At 41.0% G+C, this 18,934-nt stretch overlaps 1 protein-coding gene across 1 annotated transcript in view; it reads left to right on the top strand.

The window, feature by feature from the left end:
- Nucleotides 1-17,850, top strand: part of fhip1aa (FHF complex subunit HOOK interacting protein 1Aa) — a 45,622-nt gene extending 27,772 nt beyond the window's left edge. Inside the window, exons 4-13 of the mRNA XM_033624835.2 lie at nt 2,208-2,888; nt 6,000-6,158; nt 6,268-6,354; nt 7,464-7,631; nt 10,132-10,211; nt 10,419-10,621; nt 11,652-12,626; nt 12,722-12,900; nt 13,318-13,438; nt 15,122-17,850. Coding sequence (XP_033480726.2) covers nt 2,208-2,888; nt 6,000-6,158; nt 6,268-6,354; nt 7,464-7,631; nt 10,132-10,211; nt 10,419-10,621; nt 11,652-12,626; nt 12,722-12,900; nt 13,318-13,438; nt 15,122-15,315 — 2,847 coding nt within the window. The 3' untranslated portion in view covers nt 15,316-17,850. The remainder of the gene's footprint in view (nt 1-2,207; nt 2,889-5,999; nt 6,159-6,267; nt 6,355-7,463; nt 7,632-10,131; nt 10,212-10,418; nt 10,622-11,651; nt 12,627-12,721; nt 12,901-13,317; nt 13,439-15,121) is intronic.
- Nucleotides 17,851-18,934: the final 1,084 nt, after the last annotated feature.

Raw genomic sequence — 18,934 nt, 5'->3', positions numbered from 1 at the left:
GTCCTCTTGTGCACAGTCAGTTATTGTCATGGCAGCAGTGACAGGCTGGGGACACTGGCTCCATTATTGTGACTCTGGTTTCTACGCAGCCGACACACAAGGGAGGGATTGGATACACAAAGGGCTGTTTCACCCTGTGCTACCAAACTGAGTCTATCTGCGCTGCGCCGCTGGTTTATTTACACCCGGTTATTGTTGATTATTAACCTGTCAGCAAGAAGGGAATGAGTTTACCTGCGACATACCAGTTTTATTGAACATGGCGTACAAGCACCATCTGTACAAATAAGATTAAAACTGCTATAAGAGGAAACACTGACCTATAACTTAGGTCAAGTGTCCATAGTGTGCAGCACATGTACTTTATATTACGTGAGTGGTAATGCTGAGATCTTCTTTGTCAGCCAAAATGCAAACCGACTCTGTGCTTTTTGCACTTTTTAAATCCCAGTGATCAATTTCCATCTTCCTAGCTTTTCGTTAATTGAGTTTCTGTTGATCTTCACTTGACAAAAGTGGCGACGATCACTGGTCAACTGTAAGGAGCAGTCAACAGTGTGTAGCAGTGTTTCTCATGTATAGAATTAATTTGGGTGGCCCACCAATTGAAATTTGTCCCTTTTCAAACAGAACTTTGTAATATAATTTTGTCATTTCTTCTTTTCAAAAGCAAATACAGTTGAATATTCAGGCTGATCGTTTGATGTGTTCAAGTGTCCCTTAAACACACTTCTCCAATCCAAGAGGAGAAGTTTTTCATTCTTTCATTCATTCATTTTCCGTAACTGCTTATTCTGTTAGGGCTCGCAGGGGAGCTGGAACCTATCTCAGCTACACCCTGGACAGGTCACCGGACTATCACAGGGCTGACGCATAGAGACAGACAACCATTCACACATACGTTCACACCTACGGACAATTCAGAGTCACCAGTTAGCATGCATGTCTTTGGACTGTGGGAGGAAGCAGGAGTACCTGGAGAAAACCCACACTGACACGGGGAGAACATGCAAACTCTGCACAGAGGGGCTCCCCAGGGTGGGTTGGTTTGTAACCCGGGATGGGGGAGCCCCTGGATTTGAACCAGGAACCCTCTTGCTGTGAGGCAACAGTGCTAACCACTGTATTACCGTGCCACCCAATCCAAAGGTCGACGACCACAAAAAATGTATCAACCCATGTAAACCTGGTGAATGTGTCTTAACCAACGGCCTCATTATTGAGTGTACTTGTTGATTTGTACATCTTTACGTAAGGGAAGTGTTTCATTAGAATATTAAGCCTTTATACTTTTCACACAAAGGATACAAGTGACAACAGCTTTAATAGGTGATTTGTATAAATATTTCAAACCTTCCACCAAACTCATCCTCATGTCTTTATTTATCATCTCACACTTTACTTTTGAGGTCTACTTTTACAAGCCATGGCTTTGTCTCTTTCTGTTTGGATGTAGTTATGATAGCCAAAGCATAGTGACTTATTAGTTTGCAGCTGCTCTTGTAATAAAATCCAGTCAGAATAAGGTTTATTTACCAAGTAGGTTTTCACTTACAGGGAATTTGCCTTGGTGTTTGGTGCTTGCAGTAAACATAATAAGATGCAGTAAGAAAAGTACTGCAAAAGTTAAGAATGTAATTATAGATTAGAGAAATTCCAATAAAATAGGAAGAAGACAATTTAAAAATACTATAACAAATACATGCCACTAAAAAATGAAAAATACTGTAAAAAATGGGTATCTTTGACTTTGAAGCAATCTTTTATTTTTGTGTTTACTTTGTTCCATGAATTTTGTTTTATCCCCCTCAGCATTGAGACACACAGAATGGACTGTGGCTCATGAATGAGTGGAGGATTTCTCCCTCATTAGAGATACCCTGGACTTCCAGGAATCAAGGTCAAGGATCATAAGGACCTTTATGATCTTGAAGGATGATCATGGACATAGGGGACCCATTATCTGTGATGCTGCAATGTGGCCTTGCTTCTTTTCATTTTCTGTTTTGCAAGATGTCAAGCATTTCACCTTTACGGATGAGGTTCCTGCCTGTTCGGGATGTTCTTTTCGCAAATTATGATGAAAATAAAGTATAAAAAACAAAAATATGATAACAAATATGTACAAAATAACTCTTTCTGAATGAGATAGTTTTGTGCAGGATGTGCTAAAATGATATATGGTTTTCTTCTGTCTTTTATTGCAGGTGGTGAAGATCTTAGAAAAGCATGACCCCCTTCGCAGCAGCTCCACCCTGCCCTCCCTGGGTGTCATCAACCTCAGCGCCAGCTCTGGCAGCAGCCCTCGTTTCGGCCCCATCCCCGGAGACGAGGCGAGCGCGGTGCAGAACTATGTTGAGCACATGCTGTTCCTGCTGATGGAGGAGGAGAGCGGTCAGGCCGGCGCCATGGGCCCCATCCTGGAGTTTGTCGTGATGGAGAATGTGATGGAGCGTCTCTTTGTGTGGAGCCTCCGCAGGGAGTTCACAGACGACATGAAGCTGGAGCAGCTAAAAATGTACGAGATGCTGGTGGGCCAGGCGCACCAGCCCTTGCTGCACCACAAGCCCATCCTGCGGCCGCTCATGATGCTGCTGTCATCCTGCTCGGGCACCACGACACCACGGGTCGAAGCTGAGCTGGTGCTGCTGCTCAACCAGCTGTGTTGCGTGCTGGCAAAGGACCCTTCTATTCTGGAGTTGTTTTTCCACACTAGCGAGGATCAGGGAGCCACCAACTTCCTCATCTTCTCTCTGCTCATCCCCTACATCCACAGGGAGGGCACGGTGGGTCAGCAGGCCAGGGACGCACTGCTGCTCATTATGTCGCTGTCAGCTGAGAATGAGCGAGTGGCCAAACACATTGCAGAGAATACCTACTTCTGCCCGGTCAGTCCCAAGTGATCAATTACCTCTTCTCTTACTCTCTTTCACTTTTTAGTACCTGTGTGAATCTCCCCTGACTCCCTCCTTCTGTTTTTAATTTTCCTAACTAATCAACCTTTCTGTATGAGGAATTGTTCTTCTTATTATCTGACAGCCACTCTAAAATCCCAGACTTTTTTGTGTGACCCTGGGCATCATAATCAGGCACAAAATATGCAGATGAATTCACAAAGCCACTCGAAGAAAGGTTAAACCATCTCATTGAATGGTACAAATGTCTGGCATTCATAAGCTTATGGCACGGTTGCAAGCTAATCCCATGTAAATAATGCCTTTTACCCGCAGCTGCAGACATGGCATGAGAAACAGCTTTTGATGCGATGCCAGTTCAACAACTGGAGTCTGAATTTAATTGGTTCCACTGGCAGGCTACAGGGATAATCCTATAGAGGATGTATACATCAGTGCAACACTAATGATGCACTCATCTCACTGTTAGAGTGCAGTGATATAGACTCTGTTGTTGTTTGAAATCCCACCCTGTAAATACTTAAGATTACATCTCTAAGAGGAGACAGAAATCATATTCATACTGACTGTTTCTTATGTGGAAAGCCTGCTGACATTTATGCATTAATTAGGGACCTAATTACCATATCGTGACGACTATGAAAGGAAAGGTAAAGGCAATAAAACTCTTTGCTGCTCAAATATTTATAGAGCTGACCTGTAGGAGGTAAGAATCCATATGTGCGCTGTCGTGCTGTGCGAGGAGGAGGCTGATATGTAGGCTGCTGCAGCGCTCTGCTTACATCTGTATTACATTATCAAATTGGAGAAGAAGAAATGATTTACAAAAGTATTTTGGATTGTAGCGAGCAGTAAAACACCGTTATAAATCTGTTGTGTGAAGGCGAAAGTAAAACTGACGGCCAGAGATTTATCATTTGTGCCACACACCGCCTCATTAATGTTTAATGAAGCCCATAATATTCTCTCTGCAATCACTTTATGTCAGATTATTTTTCATTAGACTGTATATATCACATATATATCACATAACGCCAGGTTTGCAGCGTAGTGTGTTTGTGCTACAGTGCAGGTAAGACATTTCACAGGCCTAGTGTTTTGCCTGGGGTAGTTCTGCTGTGGAGGCTGACAGGTGAGTAGGGTTAGAGAGGAATTAAAATGGTATTGTGCTGTAGTTCAGCATCATAAAGCATTTTCTTAAACGTTCTAAAAAACACCTTTATGACACTCTGAACATCCATCTGCTTGGATAGACAGAGGCATTTATTCTTTTATTCTTAGTATTGTGAATCTAAAACAGGGGTACTCCACTTACTTGACAGGAGGCCAGGGACCAGTTCATAAACAAACAATGATAATATTTATCAGAAAAAATGAACTCACTGATTTTTGCCAAGAATAGCAGCAGCCCTGCACGGGTCAGGTTGGATTTAAGGACATTTTAGGCTTAGCCTACACCTCTGTCAGGGGTCCAGGGGATCCTACCATGGCATTTAATTTTGTAAAACAAGCTCTTTTTTGATGCTTTTTGTCTTTATCTTTTTATTAGGGTTTGATGGATAACAACAGTAGATAATTACAAGTTCCATTCCTTTCATTATGTGTGTGAACAGAACAGGAACAATTAAAAATGTCTCTGCATTGAAAAAAAAGCCATAAATTATGTAAATATCATTAAGTATTTTTTCCAAATAAGACAGTACAATGAAATGTGTATATAGTCCTGTTGTAAGTAAACCCCAAAGTAAGCTTGTTTAAAGAGAAAGAAGGAAAGGTAGACAGGGGGGTTAGTCCAAGGACAGGGTTGTTAAGGAATTAAAGTAGTTTATAAAATAATTCCATGTCCGAGTAAACTTATCAGAGGAGCCTTTCACTGTTCAAACTTATTTTCCCAAATTTAATACAGGACATAACATCCTTAAGCCACAGTGATATAGATGGGGGTTTAGCAGATTTCCACAGGAGTAAAATGTGACGTCTCGCCAAAAGGGAAGTACAGGCCAATACTTCTGACTATGAGGAGTTAATTTATAGTTGTTCAGATGACACCCCAAATATAGAAATAAAAGGATTCATTTTTATCTAGACTCCTAAAACCTTTGTTAAAACCATAAAACAGTCAGTCCAGACTTGATGTAGTCTGGGGCAGAAGAGGAACGCATGACTCAAATTACAAGCAGCGGCATGGCAGCTGTCACATTGGTCGGCAATATTAGGATATATTTCAGATAGTCAAGATTTGCTGAAATGGACTCGCACAAGGAGTAGTTGAGCCTATATTATGCACAGCTTTGTTCCACCGTTGATCCGTCAAATTTGCCCCAAACTCATGCTCCCAGCATTTTTGGTTCTGACAACTGAGTGATTATCAAGAGCCAAGAGTTTGTCATAAATCTTGGATGCTTACTGTAATGTTCTTTAATGCACTCTGACACCTTATTTCAAAGTACAAATAAATTCCCTGTGTGAATCAATTTACTGTCATTGTGAAATAGAAATTTGTTGGTGGGCCTCCTGGGATCCAATCTTATGGGCCGTAACCTGAGTATTACTGGCTTAAAATATGTTTTGCACATTCCTGCCTAGCTCTTTCATTTTAAACACTTAAACTGTACATATTCTTCAATATTATTTTCTCATGTCTTTATTGCATTTTTCACTCTTCTGCATTTGTGTTTCTTGTCTATGCACCAAGGCAAATTCCTCGCATGTGAAAACCTACTTACCTACAATAAAGCAGGTTCTGATAAACACAAAGTACAGCTGAGGCTGTATGTCATTAGTACAGAGGTAGTCGTAAGCCAAAGTAGACATTCTGACTTGATGATGATGATATTAGAAAAGTCATAAGTCATTCTGTGGAGATCAGATGTCCAGATGTTTCACTCTAGAAGAAAAGTTTAAATGATCACTAAAGTAATTTGAGTAAATAATCAGGAAACCATAAATGTGTACGAAATTTTGTGGCAACATTTCAAAGGATTCGTGAAAACTTTGACCTGTGGTTAATCCCAAATCAGCTCTCAACATTATCTGTATTACTGTAAGATCTTATTTGACGTTGGCGTCTCTCTGTCTCCTCAGGTTCTGGCCACAGGGCTGAGCGGCCTGTACTCATCTCTGCCCACCAAGCTGGAGGTTCCCAACGAGGAGTGGCACTGCCTGCACAAAGAGGACTGGCTCCAGATGCCGCCCCTCGTCCAGTTTCTCAACTCGCTGGAGTTCTGCAACGCTGTTATTCAGGTGAGAACATGTGATGAGGCTCTGCCGCATGAAAAATGTATACACACGTGGTATATGGCTACAGCCCTCTGCTTGACTGCAGTCTTAACTAACATGTGACTGTTCCCAGGTGGCCCACCCTGATATCAGAGACCAGCTAGTTAGCTACATCTACAACGGATTCCTCGTGCCTGTCCTAGCACCAGCTCTACACAAGGTCGGGACACTTTTACCTTCTCCTCTTCACCTCCATGTTAAGCCTTGTTTGGACAGGTGTACAGTCATGCTCCTCAGTAACTTAACTTATTGTTGTGGATGGCATTTTACTGATCAGCAAACTACGGAAGGTGGATACACTTCAGATTACAATGTGTGTGTGTGGATGAGGCATAAATAGAAGGAAGACCAATGTATTTAGGAAATTTGAAGATTTGTGATTAAATCTGTGGTAGAGGGTTATACATGTCGATTTAAAGAAAGAGTTAGATGAGAAAATGGGATACCACTCTCATATCTGTCCATCTAATATGAAGCATACTGGCATGCTATATAGTATGGTAGTATGGGTACTGGAATGCACAGATTGGTTTCAAAGTCTGGCGTACTTCCGGGGAGCCTGGTCATAAGACGATAGGCGTTTGGGGGCAACGGCCAATATTTCAGGAGATCTGGTGTTTAGGATATTTAGGCCAAGATTTTCTCTTATGTGCGCCTGTGATTTTGGTTCATCTCTACAGACAGATATCTACTTTTGAAAGCAGATAAATAAATAAATTTAAAAAATGAATGCTAGATGATCAGCAGACTATAGCTGATGGTTCCAAGATTGCATGTCGGCCAGTGCTTTCCGTTTCTCCACACAGACTGTTCACCTGCTGCTCACTGTCATCGGTCAATACTTCTTGGACTACAAGTGGAAACGAGCGCTCTTCTCTACATGTTCTAAATTCATAGAGATTAGTCCACAGTAGCTGTTTCCAGTCTTTATGCTAAGCTAAGCTAAGCTAAGCTAACTGGCTCTTGGCTGTAGCCTTATCTTTTACCATACAGATAAGAGTAGTGTTGAGCTTCTCATCTAACTCTAGGGTAAGACAGCCTATAAAAAGGCCTAAAACATATCACATAAATTCCCTGAACAAAATAAGTCCTGTCCAAATGGAGCTTTACTGAATATAAAAAATGTTGTGTTTGCATTATCTGTGCAGAGCGTACCAACTTCTTGCTATACACTGTTGACATTTTCAACAGATTTTTTTCCTTTGCTCTACAAGTTTCTGTCAAACACACACTCCAACTTACTGAGTATTGATTTCTGTCTCTGTGAAGCTGACCCTAGAAGAGGTGATGACCACCACAGCATACCTTGACCTCTTCCTGAGGACTGCGTCTGAGCCGGCCCTGCTGCAGACCTTCCTCTCCTTCATCCTCCTCCACCGACACGAGAGCGTCCACATCTTAGATACTCTTGTCAGCCGCATCAATACCCCCTTCCAGGTACAGGACAAACCCAGCAAACTGCCAACAACACTGATGTGCATGTTTTGAAACTCTCTCACACACACACACACTCTCGCACATACGCACACACATTCCGATCAAGCACAGCATGACTCATGTTTAATAACTCAGAAAACTACCCCAGAGGCACTTTGGACCCACGGTGAAACTTTAAAATGTCAGCACCAAAGCTGGCAGACTGTTGCCATGGTGACGCTCGGTTGCAGTGACATTATCCTGTTAGCGAAGCATTTTTAAACACTCCTGTATGTTGGAGCATCTTTAACATGAATAAGTGATGTGTTCTTTACATTGCTGTTTGACTGTGTAAATGGCTCGGAGGAGTTCCCTCAAGTGTTTGCTAACAGTTAGCTTTGGCACACCTGCGACTCGGTGAAGAAAAATAAACATGTTTGCTTTTCAAATGTTTGACCTTTAACCAAATTAAACATTGAATAACATGCAAATATTTCACTGCTATTTTTTGTTTGCTTTTACCTTTGATGCCCAGTAACTTGGCACTTCTTAAGGCACATCATGCTCTTTATGTTATTCTAGTCTTTGACTGAAGGTAAAATGTACACACAGAATATAATTTGAATTTTACATTTTACCAAGAAAAACCTTCAACCCTCAATCTTCTCTAGGCTAATCAAAGCAAAAGTGAGTTTAGCTAAGGATAAAACCTACTGATTTCTATTTTACACTCATGCTAGTGGCATACTTTGCAAGTAAATCAATTAATTGTTTAGTTTCTAAAATGTCTTGTGGTGAAAAGTATGTTTATCACCATTTATCTGAGCCCAAGGTGACATCTTCAAATGCCTTATTTTGTCTGACCAACAGTTCCAAAACCCAAATATATACAATTTATACTATACTACTACTGCTAATACTACTGCAGTGCCGTTAAAAACAAGCCTGCTCAGAATAGTTCGATTGCTCTGCTTGCAGGTTTCTGGAGAACTGCGTTTATAAACAATTTCACACTCTACACTGTGCCTGCTCTGGTCCTGTGCAATATACGGGCCCCAAACGGCTTTAGATGTATGAAAAATACTGAACTGAACTTGCTATTCAAACTCATTGTACCCTAAAATAACGTACAAAAGGCCCCCAAAGTACCTATACTTGTACAGCTACATTTACATGACAGAGACATGTAAATGGTTATGTTGCAGATTCTGATGTAACTCACAAAATGCAACAATTACAATATGATGCATTATTATTCAGTAAGCTATCCAACATTATAGCAGATTTGAAAGCTCCACCATGAACAGCCTTTGAGTAAATTTAAGTACACTGTGCTGATATTGCCTCTCATTCAAGCAAGTAAAACTTGAATGCAGGACTTTTGCTGTGTGGTATTAATAGTTTTACTTGGGAAGAAAAACCCCAAAACTAAAACATTTTAGGGACTATATCTTTAGTGTATTGACAAAATCTTCTAAGGGGTAGCTCTAAGTCCTCCAACTCACATGAATCTATATGTTCCTACCCTCAAATACGACCCACTGATGGACAATAGAATAGCTCGTATATGACTGTTAATGGCTGCAGTTTTAAACATGTAGTTAAGTTTGTGAAGCGTTCACAGTTGTACCAAAACTACATGATCAGGTTTATGCAACAAAACACCTTTGTAAGGTTCACAAAAAGATCATGGCTTGGCTTTAAATAAGTGTTCATAAGTATTCAACCACATACGTAACATTGTTACAACTCAGCCTTGACTTTTGGTTTCACACGGGACATGGACACAGGTCTCCTGGATGAAAGTCCTATGTTTGTTTGACCACTTCCTCCACCACTGCAAATAGCCTGCAAACATTCCCAGTTTGAGAAAGGCTGAAAAGTAAGGTGAGGCAGTGTTTGCCTGGCGCCCCCAAATCACTAAATCTGCCCCTGAAAAACACACTTGTGGCTACTTCGAGTTCACCTAACCTTGGTTATAAAGTAGAGCATGGATTTAATTAGTTGAGGTACTTTACGTCTACTTGCAATCAGAAACAACGGTAAAATACACTCAGTGAGACATGCTCGACTCTCTGCAGAGTCTTGAAGCCCTGTCCATGCTGCTGCACAGTTCGCTTGTTTATTAATTTGATATTGATATTGTTAATTAATATTGAACATGCTCTGTGTTCAAATTGCATCAAATTTCACAAGGCACAATCTTGGGTCCACAGCAGTACACCACCAAACGTGAAGTAGATCAGATGAATGGCTCTCAAAATATGCAAAGGACAGACAGACAGATTCCCTGCTTTATTGTTAGCTATGATAGAGAAAAATGCAACATATTCTCACATGTTAGAAGCTGGGACAGGTGAATGTTTGCCAGTTTTGTTTAACAAGTGACTTAACTGAGTGATTCATTGTCAGAACTGTTGATTAATTTTCTGTTTCTCCACATATTGACTCATGTTGCAGCAGTAGTACAAAAATCCTCAGTTGTTGTAACGTGTTTGTGTCTTTGCATTCAACTCTGCAGTTGGGCACTGTGTCACTGGCACTTTTCCGCACTCTCATCGGCTTATACTGTGAAGATGTGATGCTGCAGCTCGTCTTGAGGTGAGTGGCGCACACACACACTGACTCATCCCAGTTATGAAGCATGCTATATCTAATTGGTTTACGATGTGATGAGCTTTTACTCTCTACCTCCCGCCGCGCAGACTTGTGTTACCATCTGTCTGCTCACCCTCCCGTGTTTACTCCCCCCTCCTACGACCGCCCGTCGGTTTCCCTAACAGGATCCGTTCCCATCTGCCTCCCCAGGTACCTGATCCCCTGTAATCACATGATGTTGAGTCAGAGACGTGTTGTGGGGGAGAGGGACTGCTACTCTGTGTCAGCAGCCAAGATCCTGGCATTAACGCCGTCCTGCTGCTCTCCTGATCACAGCCCCCCGCCCCTCCGACAGCTGGACTCCATCCTCTTTTCCAAGGGTGCAGAGACTCCCAGCAACACCAGCACCACAGGTAGGAACATTAAAGGGACATTTTGTTTGGGTTATTGCAGCTTGGATCTTACTGTTGGCATTTTGGACATCATTTCAATCGGTTGTGATAACATTGTACTCACCAAAGCAGTTGCTCAGATGTGGGAACAGGGAGACATTGCTGTAATGAAGTCTGATGAGACAAGAAACACAATGACTCTGAAGATCATACAGTTCTGACAGATTATATAAACCTCTTTATTTGGAGGTAAAATGGAAAGAACTAAAAAAAAAATAGACCCAAGAATGATCTTTTAATGAATCTGTGGTTCACTTCATGCAGTAATGCAGCTAATTATTATCACAGCAGGAATGCAAAGGGAAGCAGGGTGACGTAATGAGTTGTGCTTCAACACTTTTCAAGGTCCTGTGTCATCCATACTTCTGAGGTGCCCTTTTGTGCATGAGAGAGGAAAGCTTTTAATAATGCTCTTTGAGACTACTCAATACTTTTCATTTTTTCGAGTACTCTGTGTATTACAGATTAGCCAAAATGAATGACTGCTTTTCACCCGTATTTCTAATTAGCTTTTAAGGATGTTTTTTTGGTGCTTTCAGATCAGCTGCAGGGTGAATTCATCCTGCAGATTTCACCATTCAGAATCCTATTTGAGTGAGTGCGTGTTACAACCTCTGTGACAGTGGTGTGCAGTCAAAACAAACAGAACAGACAGAGCATAACAGAGGAAAATGGAAAATCATTCATTGCAGCAGTTAGAGCAAGAAATTGTAATAAAGGGTGTAATTTATTTATTTTGAAATCTGTGCAAACATGAGTACATTGTGCTGCAAGATGTTGATCTGCATTTATCTGGGACATGAACATATAACTGGGATGATTATGAGTATTTTGTCAAATAGTGGTATATCCCGCTGTTTTTGCTGTATTACATCACTTTACCCCCTGTAGCTACATGTCAAACTCATTAGTTCTGCTCTGTGTGAGTGCTGTGCTGAGGTGCCGCACGCCAGATTTTATCAACATTTCCTATCTGTTTTGTTTTTTCCAGAGGAAAATGAGAGCTTCTTAGAAGAGGATGATGGCTCCGGTAACTCCTGCACCATCGGCTCAGAAATCTATCTGGATGTCAGTTATCTTCATTACCTCTACGATGCCCGTCTGAGCATCAGCAGCTGCATACGGGCCTGCCAGGTTTGGTCAGCGCTGTACGATGGCGAGGACCCTCCTCCTGAGAAATACCAGCCAGGCGTCCTCGAGGAGCCGGTGCTGAAGATTAGGCAAACCCAGATGGCTGTTAAGAGAGTGCCACAGCCACTGGCGCCTTGCCCTCAACCGAGCACAGAGCCACCCTCCGTCACACAGCTAGAGCTGGAGTGGGATGATAGTTACGATGCGTGTCCGGTGCAGACCGCTGAGGCTCCTGTGGAGAGTAAGCCTCAACAGCAGCCTCCTGCTGAGCCCCCAAAGCACATCCAGGAGATGAGGAAAACAGCCATCAAGTTGGTGAAAGGCTCATATATTGAGGAAAGTGAATTCCAAGACGACGTCATGGTGTACGATCTCGTTGCTAAGAAAGACGCCAGAGATGTTGAACAAGTTAAGCTCAAATCCAAAGCGTCTGAATCAGAGGAAACCCAACCAAGCTCAGTAGAAGTCTCCCTAAAAAACGGACTTAGTCTGACACTTCCAACCTCTGTGATGTCTGATAAAAACAGCTCAGACACAAAGGTCAAAGGTCAGACAGATTGTAACGCCCAAAACACCACAGCTGCCGAGTCAGGTGACGACCTGTTGGCTCAGTATGAGGAGCTCATTCGTACGCTGGACACTCAAGCAGGTGGAAAACAGGTCAAACCTGATGGAGAGCTGAAGAAGCCCGTCACACCTGCAGAGGAGGAGGAAGAGGAGATGGATTTCACCTCCTTCTCTGCTGAGACACCAGAGCCAGAGAAACTGCAGTCACCATTTGGGGTCAAGTTTAGCAGCGGGGGAGCAGGAAGAAGCCAGTCAGTGCCTTTTACTGGTGAGTGAAGCGAAATCTTTTATCTGTGGCCTCATTATTCAGCAAACCTTACATTCAGACAGTCTAAAGATTGTTTGTTATTACTCTTCCTGCAGGTCCATTTGTTAGTGTGCTGTTGTCTCGTCTGGAGAACATGCTGTCTAACTCGCTTCACGTCAACTTGCTGTTGACGGGCATCCTGGCCCAGTTGGCGGCCTACCCTCAGCCTCTCCTACGCTCCTTCCTGCTCAACACCAACTTGGTCTTTCAGCCGACTGTTCGCTCTCTTTACCAGGTAACACAAATATGTTGTGTGTCTGCGTGTGCAGGCAGGAGGGAGCCTGTTATTTGCTTTCCTTCCTCTGAGCCTCATCAAGCAGACAGGAAGAAAAAGGAAACAAAAGATTTGGGTTTTGTTGCATCACTGACAGATGCTGAAAGATGAAGCTTTCCTCTCAGAAGTGAGATTGAAAATAGAAATATGTTGAGTTGTTTGAGCACAGTTCTGTCGCTGCTCCTGAGTAAGATGAAGTAAAGACGGCTTCCTCTCTTCTCCCTGTTTCCTTAACTGAACAAGAGATCCTTGATTAATACAATCAGGCTACAGATTCCAAGGTTGTACTCTTTAATTTAGTTTTAATTACATGAGTATAAACACTGCAGATGTGAGCGTACAGGGAATCCTCAGTTTCTTTTCTGTGTTTCCCTCCAGGTACTGGCCACTGTGAAGAACCAGATAGAACAGCAGGCTGCCAACAAAAGAGACTTTCCAGAGCTGATCACTGCCGCCCAACACTGGCTGCTGGCAAGGGAGACTTTGTTCACAGCAGCAGGTGACAATACACCCACATCTAGTATCATTGTTTCTGTGCCAGCTGTGGTTGGAATCTGTATTTGCACATAAATTTACAGCAGTATGAGTTGCTACATGAAAAATCAAGTCTTTAAAATGTTCTTATTCAATTGTAATTTAAAATTCAGATGGGTTTTACTCCTGTATATACAGTGCTGACGTTCAAAACAAATAGTGTGACACTTTTGTGAAATATTTGTATTTGCTGTCTTGCTGAGAGGCAGATGAAAAGACTGACATCACTTGTGTGTTAAATATGAGCTACTTCTAGCAGTCAGTTAGCATAGCATAGCATAGCACCAAAAAAAGAAACTGTTTCATTTTTACACTGAATTTTGTACAGATAAAACCACTTAGCTATAGGGACCTATTTGACCCTTTGAAACCTGAGCACATTGGCTTGATGTCTTTTAAAAACATGGCAAGAAGGCAATGAGAAATGAAAGAAAAAATTACCCAAAAATGAGCAAGAAATCAGTAAAAAGAGAACATTAAAAACAAGAAAATTAGTAAAAAGAAAAAAAAAAGGAAATGACCCAGAAAAGGTGCTTAAAAATTAGAATAATTCCATAGAAATAATGTAAAAATGTAATAATAATCATAAATAAAGTTTTTCCCTAGCTTTTTTAATTTTTTTGCCTTTTTTTAAATTCTTTTAATCTTTTTTTTATACATTTTGCCTTTTTTCCCCTGTTTTTGAAAGAAATCGCACCGGGTTCAGAGGTTTAGATAGTTGCAAAAGGTGCCTGAAAGCAGCACAAGAAAAATAATGTTGCTCCAGATTTCAAAGGGTTAAACAATCTATGATGTGGTGTAAAGTGCATGGCGTGAGTAGTAAAATACTGCACCACTCTGACTTCAGATCAGGTATTTGTTGGTTCATGTCGCAATCACTTTCTGCTGCCTCAAAACAGCAATACGCCACCAATGACCACATCTCATTTTAAGACCTGCATGCCCATCGTCACACAGACAGGCGCAAGCACATTTGCCGCCTCCACAACATGGGCGCTGGCAGTTTTATTCTGCTGATTGCATTATTTTTATATTTTGAGAAACACTTTGGTGACAACCTGATTACAAGAATCTAAACTCTGCACTGTTGTTGTTGAGTTCCTAAATCTCACTAATGTGCTGCCAAAAATGGGTCAGGTTCAAAACAACATCTGCATTCATTATCGGTTGTGTTTCGGCTCCTGTTGGGAGCAGAATAAATTCTACTTGATTTTGTTAAGTCATGCGTCTTTGCAGCCGAGCAGCAGTCTCAGCTAAACCCCGGAGTGTCAGGCCTGTTTTTGAACTAGGTTCCCCGTGGTTTTAAGAGTTGTACGAGCTACAAAAAAAAACCCTTGTCGGAAGTATGTTTGCGGAAAGATAAGAGCCGGAATTTTCTATGATGGGATTTTTAAAGAGAATATTTCAGTTGGTTAACAGAGATACTCTTCTTTCTTGTGTGTGTTCAGTGTTTTTTTCCTTTAAGAAAAGCAGCACTTAAGCTCCTGCTATCTGGCTGACATTATTTATAAATGGAGAAACCCTTAACAGGAATATATTATGTTTACAAAATGTCTTAAATTCCAGCTTATGCATGGCGTAGAGTATATCCAAGTGTGTGCATGATTTGTTTTTGTCATTGCAACTGATTCAATCCTTGTGTTCTCAGACAAAAGCAGCAAACGCTCCACCCAAGGCGAGACGGGAAGGTTGTTGACGAATTCGCCGCCACCGAAACCCAAAGCCATCTCTCTGGACCGGACAGATGTCTTCGCTACCGTCCTCTTCACGGAGTTCCTCAAAGAACTGGCTGCCATTGCACAAGAGCACTCCATCTTATCGTACATTCCTATGGAAGAGTGATCGTGTCCCAGTTTAACTCTCAAAGACTTTCAAAGACTCTCTTTTGATGGTGGTTTTCTATTTTTTTGTCCTTTTCAGGCACTACTTGATGAAGAAACCTCTCAGATTTAGTGATTTATGCGACTGTTTTAAAAGATCATAGCGTATTTATTTTCCCAAGCAGAGATAATCAAGTTCTTGCGCTTTTTAATTTCATCTTTTAGTCCTGTAAAGTTCTGTTTGGCAGCCGCGACGGAGGCCCAAACACTGACCTGTTTGCTGAATCCTGCACCAGCCGCTAATGCTCATAAGAGCGAGCTCCAGGTCCACCAACCAAAGACTGTAGGGAGATGATTTTAACAAAAACAGCATTTTTTTTAAAGCAATCATCAGCCCTTTTTATCTGGACTCCTCTGAATGTCTTCTACAACCAGCGTCAATAACAGCAAGATGTCTGCTACTCAGTGTGGTTTGTTAAACACTCAGGTGGCCTTTCTGGAATGTTGTTTCCTCTTTGCCATACGATTTCACACCATATCTGAGCACCACGTGGAGCCTCTGTCGCTTTCAGAGGGCAAGCCTTTGAATTAGCAGCATACAAATGTACTTTGAAGTTGTTGCCGACCTGCAGCACGGCCCAATCTTTCTTCTTATGCAACTGTTACATGACTTCATTTTTGTCAACAGGTGGGTGACATTTGTCTCCGAACTTTTGTGTGTTAGATGCACAGTTGTTTTGGTGTTTTTCTGTCATTTCACGACAGTACCTCAGGAGTCTTTTTTTTAATGTACGCTTTGTTCTCTCGGTTCTTAAACAGCATGTGGGTGAACTGATTTTCCTACAGTGCACTAGTGTCTGACATTAATGGGCTCCAGAGCCAGAGTTATTCATGCTATATTTAATTTGCCTTACTATAGTGATGCTTTATGATGTACATATTGTAAGAAGAGATGTTCTAATGACACAGGACACTATGCAAATCAAGGATATTTTGGGTATAATTACGTTTTGGATATTTTCAGAATGGGACGGGGTATTTAAGCTTTTATGAGAGTTTCTATTGCCATATTGTTTTTTTTTTGTTTTGTTTTGTTTTTTTTCACGAGGTTACAGTAGAGGTAGTTGTTATGATTCGTCTTCTTCTGTTTGGGGACTGTATGGTGGTGTTTTAGTTGTGATAAGTCTGAAATATTACTGTTGGGAGAGTCGTAGTTTTTGTATCTGTTGAAAAGCATCTCACATTGTAACGGTTACTGGGGGCAAGCTCTTGAAAAATCGCCTTTATTTTAGTCCCAACTATTTCACATGGATGTTAAAATTAGATAATACAAGAGATCTATTTTGTTACAAAGCATGCCTCTGCTGTCTAAATGGATTCACAAGGACAGGAATACTTAATAATTAGTGCCTAAATTATGATTTTAGTTCACATTATTGCCTGATTTCGAATTAATTTACACAAGAGTCGTACGAAACGTTAAAATTCATAGTGATTTTGTTGTTGCTTGTTGTTGTTTTTACTTGAAGCTGTCCATTTTTAGAGTGCAAAGACAAGGCCATGGGGACTGAGGACATGCAACACATATTCTGTACCATTATTTCTTACGTGCTCTGTTTTAACTCCGCAGAGGACTCTAACACTGCTTTCAAAATAATGTATTTTTTGTCTCGATTAAACCCATTTTTTAGGTGTAAAAAAACCCCCAAAATCAGCCACCATATATTCATAAGCTGTTGATATAATTTGGACATTTACCCAACACTTAAACAGGTTGTACAAGTTTTATTGGATCTTGAATTTTATATAGAAAAACATGTCAGAAATTATAAGAACTGTTTTTTTTGTTCAGTTATAAAAAGGATTGAGACTTAAAGATAACGGACTCCTTTGATTACATCTACCAAAAAGTTAATGTACCTTTTTGAAAACACAGATTATTAGGACATCTGGTAGTCTCGTAAGACTACACTAAGTGGATTATCCTCCCATAAGTCTGGCTAATAAGATGAAAAATTGTGTTTTACTTTAATTTTAAACCTATATTTGTTTCTGTTCAAATCCATTCAGCTTCTACTTGATGCTACACATGCAACAGATTATGCAGCGGGATCTTTGTGTACTCATTTTTACAAAACAAAATGGCTCGAAAATAGATATTTGTATCAACCAAAGCCATTTTCAAAGTTGTTGAATAAGTATTTCTCTCTGGTAAAAAGAATGTCGCCGAGCACTTTATCAACCTTTTCAAACTGCAGTGTCACTCCACACTGCTGACACCTCAGCCAGCACAGGCACATTCAGTCTGTGCAACACACCCAGCACAGTATAACAATCACTGTTTTAGGAGCATTTGGGCATAAAGATGGGTATTACAAGCAAGGTTATAGAGCAGTTTCTGTCTCAGTAGGTTCTTATTCCAAAGATTCATCCTTTCTGACACCATTTGGCCTCAAAGTTCTGTCCGAGATGTGATCGGGTTGCTGTTTGTGGCTGATGTCTGAGACACAAGGCATGCCTCTTCTAATAAAGTCAGCCTCTGGTAAATAAAACTGGATGCATGAAATGTGTTGACTTTTTCTCTCCTTTTTACTCTTTAAACTGAACTAAGCAAGGTTTTCAAAACAAGAACCCAGCTGCTTTGAGCAACAACTTTCACCTGACATAATCAATATATTTTTTTCCATTCTGCCAGAGGTGGTTTGTGGCTGTTTGTTTTTTGGTAGACATTGACGTCCTCATTTAATACGCATTTCCTTTTCGTGCAGCCCTTCCCTCCGGAGGGACTTTGTTCAAAACTAGCTCTTGTTCTTGGGTAAACACATGAGCTTATATTCTCCATTCACATGCAATGACTGTGTGTAGAGCTGCAGAGATGAGCTAAACTGATGGAGAGCCTTTTAGCCTGTTCATTAGTGCACAAGGTAAATGTCTTTTTGCCACATTATTCCTTTTTATTCAAATCATGCAAATGTTTTGACATGATTTTTATTTTCTCCAAGTTGGATTTGGTGCAAAAATACTGGATATTTAGTTTCAAAATAAGACTTCTCTTAAATTACTACCTTTAAGTAAACTGCGCTGAGTTTACAAACCATTAGAGGCAAGGAGTTTAAGAAAGGAAGGATTGATGCTATTAAGATGAAGATGCCAATACCAGAGAGAATGCATGTTTTATGCACCATATTACTGACGGTATTATGAGGTAGATGATGTGATTCGACCACAAGAGGGAGCTCATTGATCGCTCTCCTGCCTGGATGTCTAAGACAGACAGGGTTGCTGTTGCTGTTGTGTCATATCAGCAGATGGATCATCTTCCTGTGTGACTGTCAGGCCTCACAAATGACCATGATTGCCAATATGGCAGCGGCTACTGGTACACAAAGTTATACTGAAAGTGTTGTGTTGGATTTTAAGCAGGCCTGTTTCGGGGAATTGATCTTGAAATTTTTATTTCCTAACATTATAAACATCTTAAAACACTGAATGAGTTTTCAAGTATTCATCAAGGCGCTTCATTTTTTTATTTTTTTGCAGATTTTACTTTTTCCACTTTATAGGTGACATCAAATTTCATCACCCGGTCAGTATGGGAAAACATATTTACTGTATCTTCTATCTATTTAACCGAATAATGA

This window comes from Epinephelus lanceolatus, chromosome 3, assembly GCF_041903045.1.
Source record: "Epinephelus lanceolatus isolate andai-2023 chromosome 3, ASM4190304v1, whole genome shotgun sequence".
In the NCBI taxonomy this organism is placed as follows: domain Eukaryota; kingdom Metazoa; phylum Chordata; class Actinopteri; order Perciformes; family Serranidae; genus Epinephelus; species Epinephelus lanceolatus.
The sequence above is the reverse complement of the archived record's forward strand: the minus strand, read 5'-3'. Positions and strand labels throughout refer to the sequence as shown.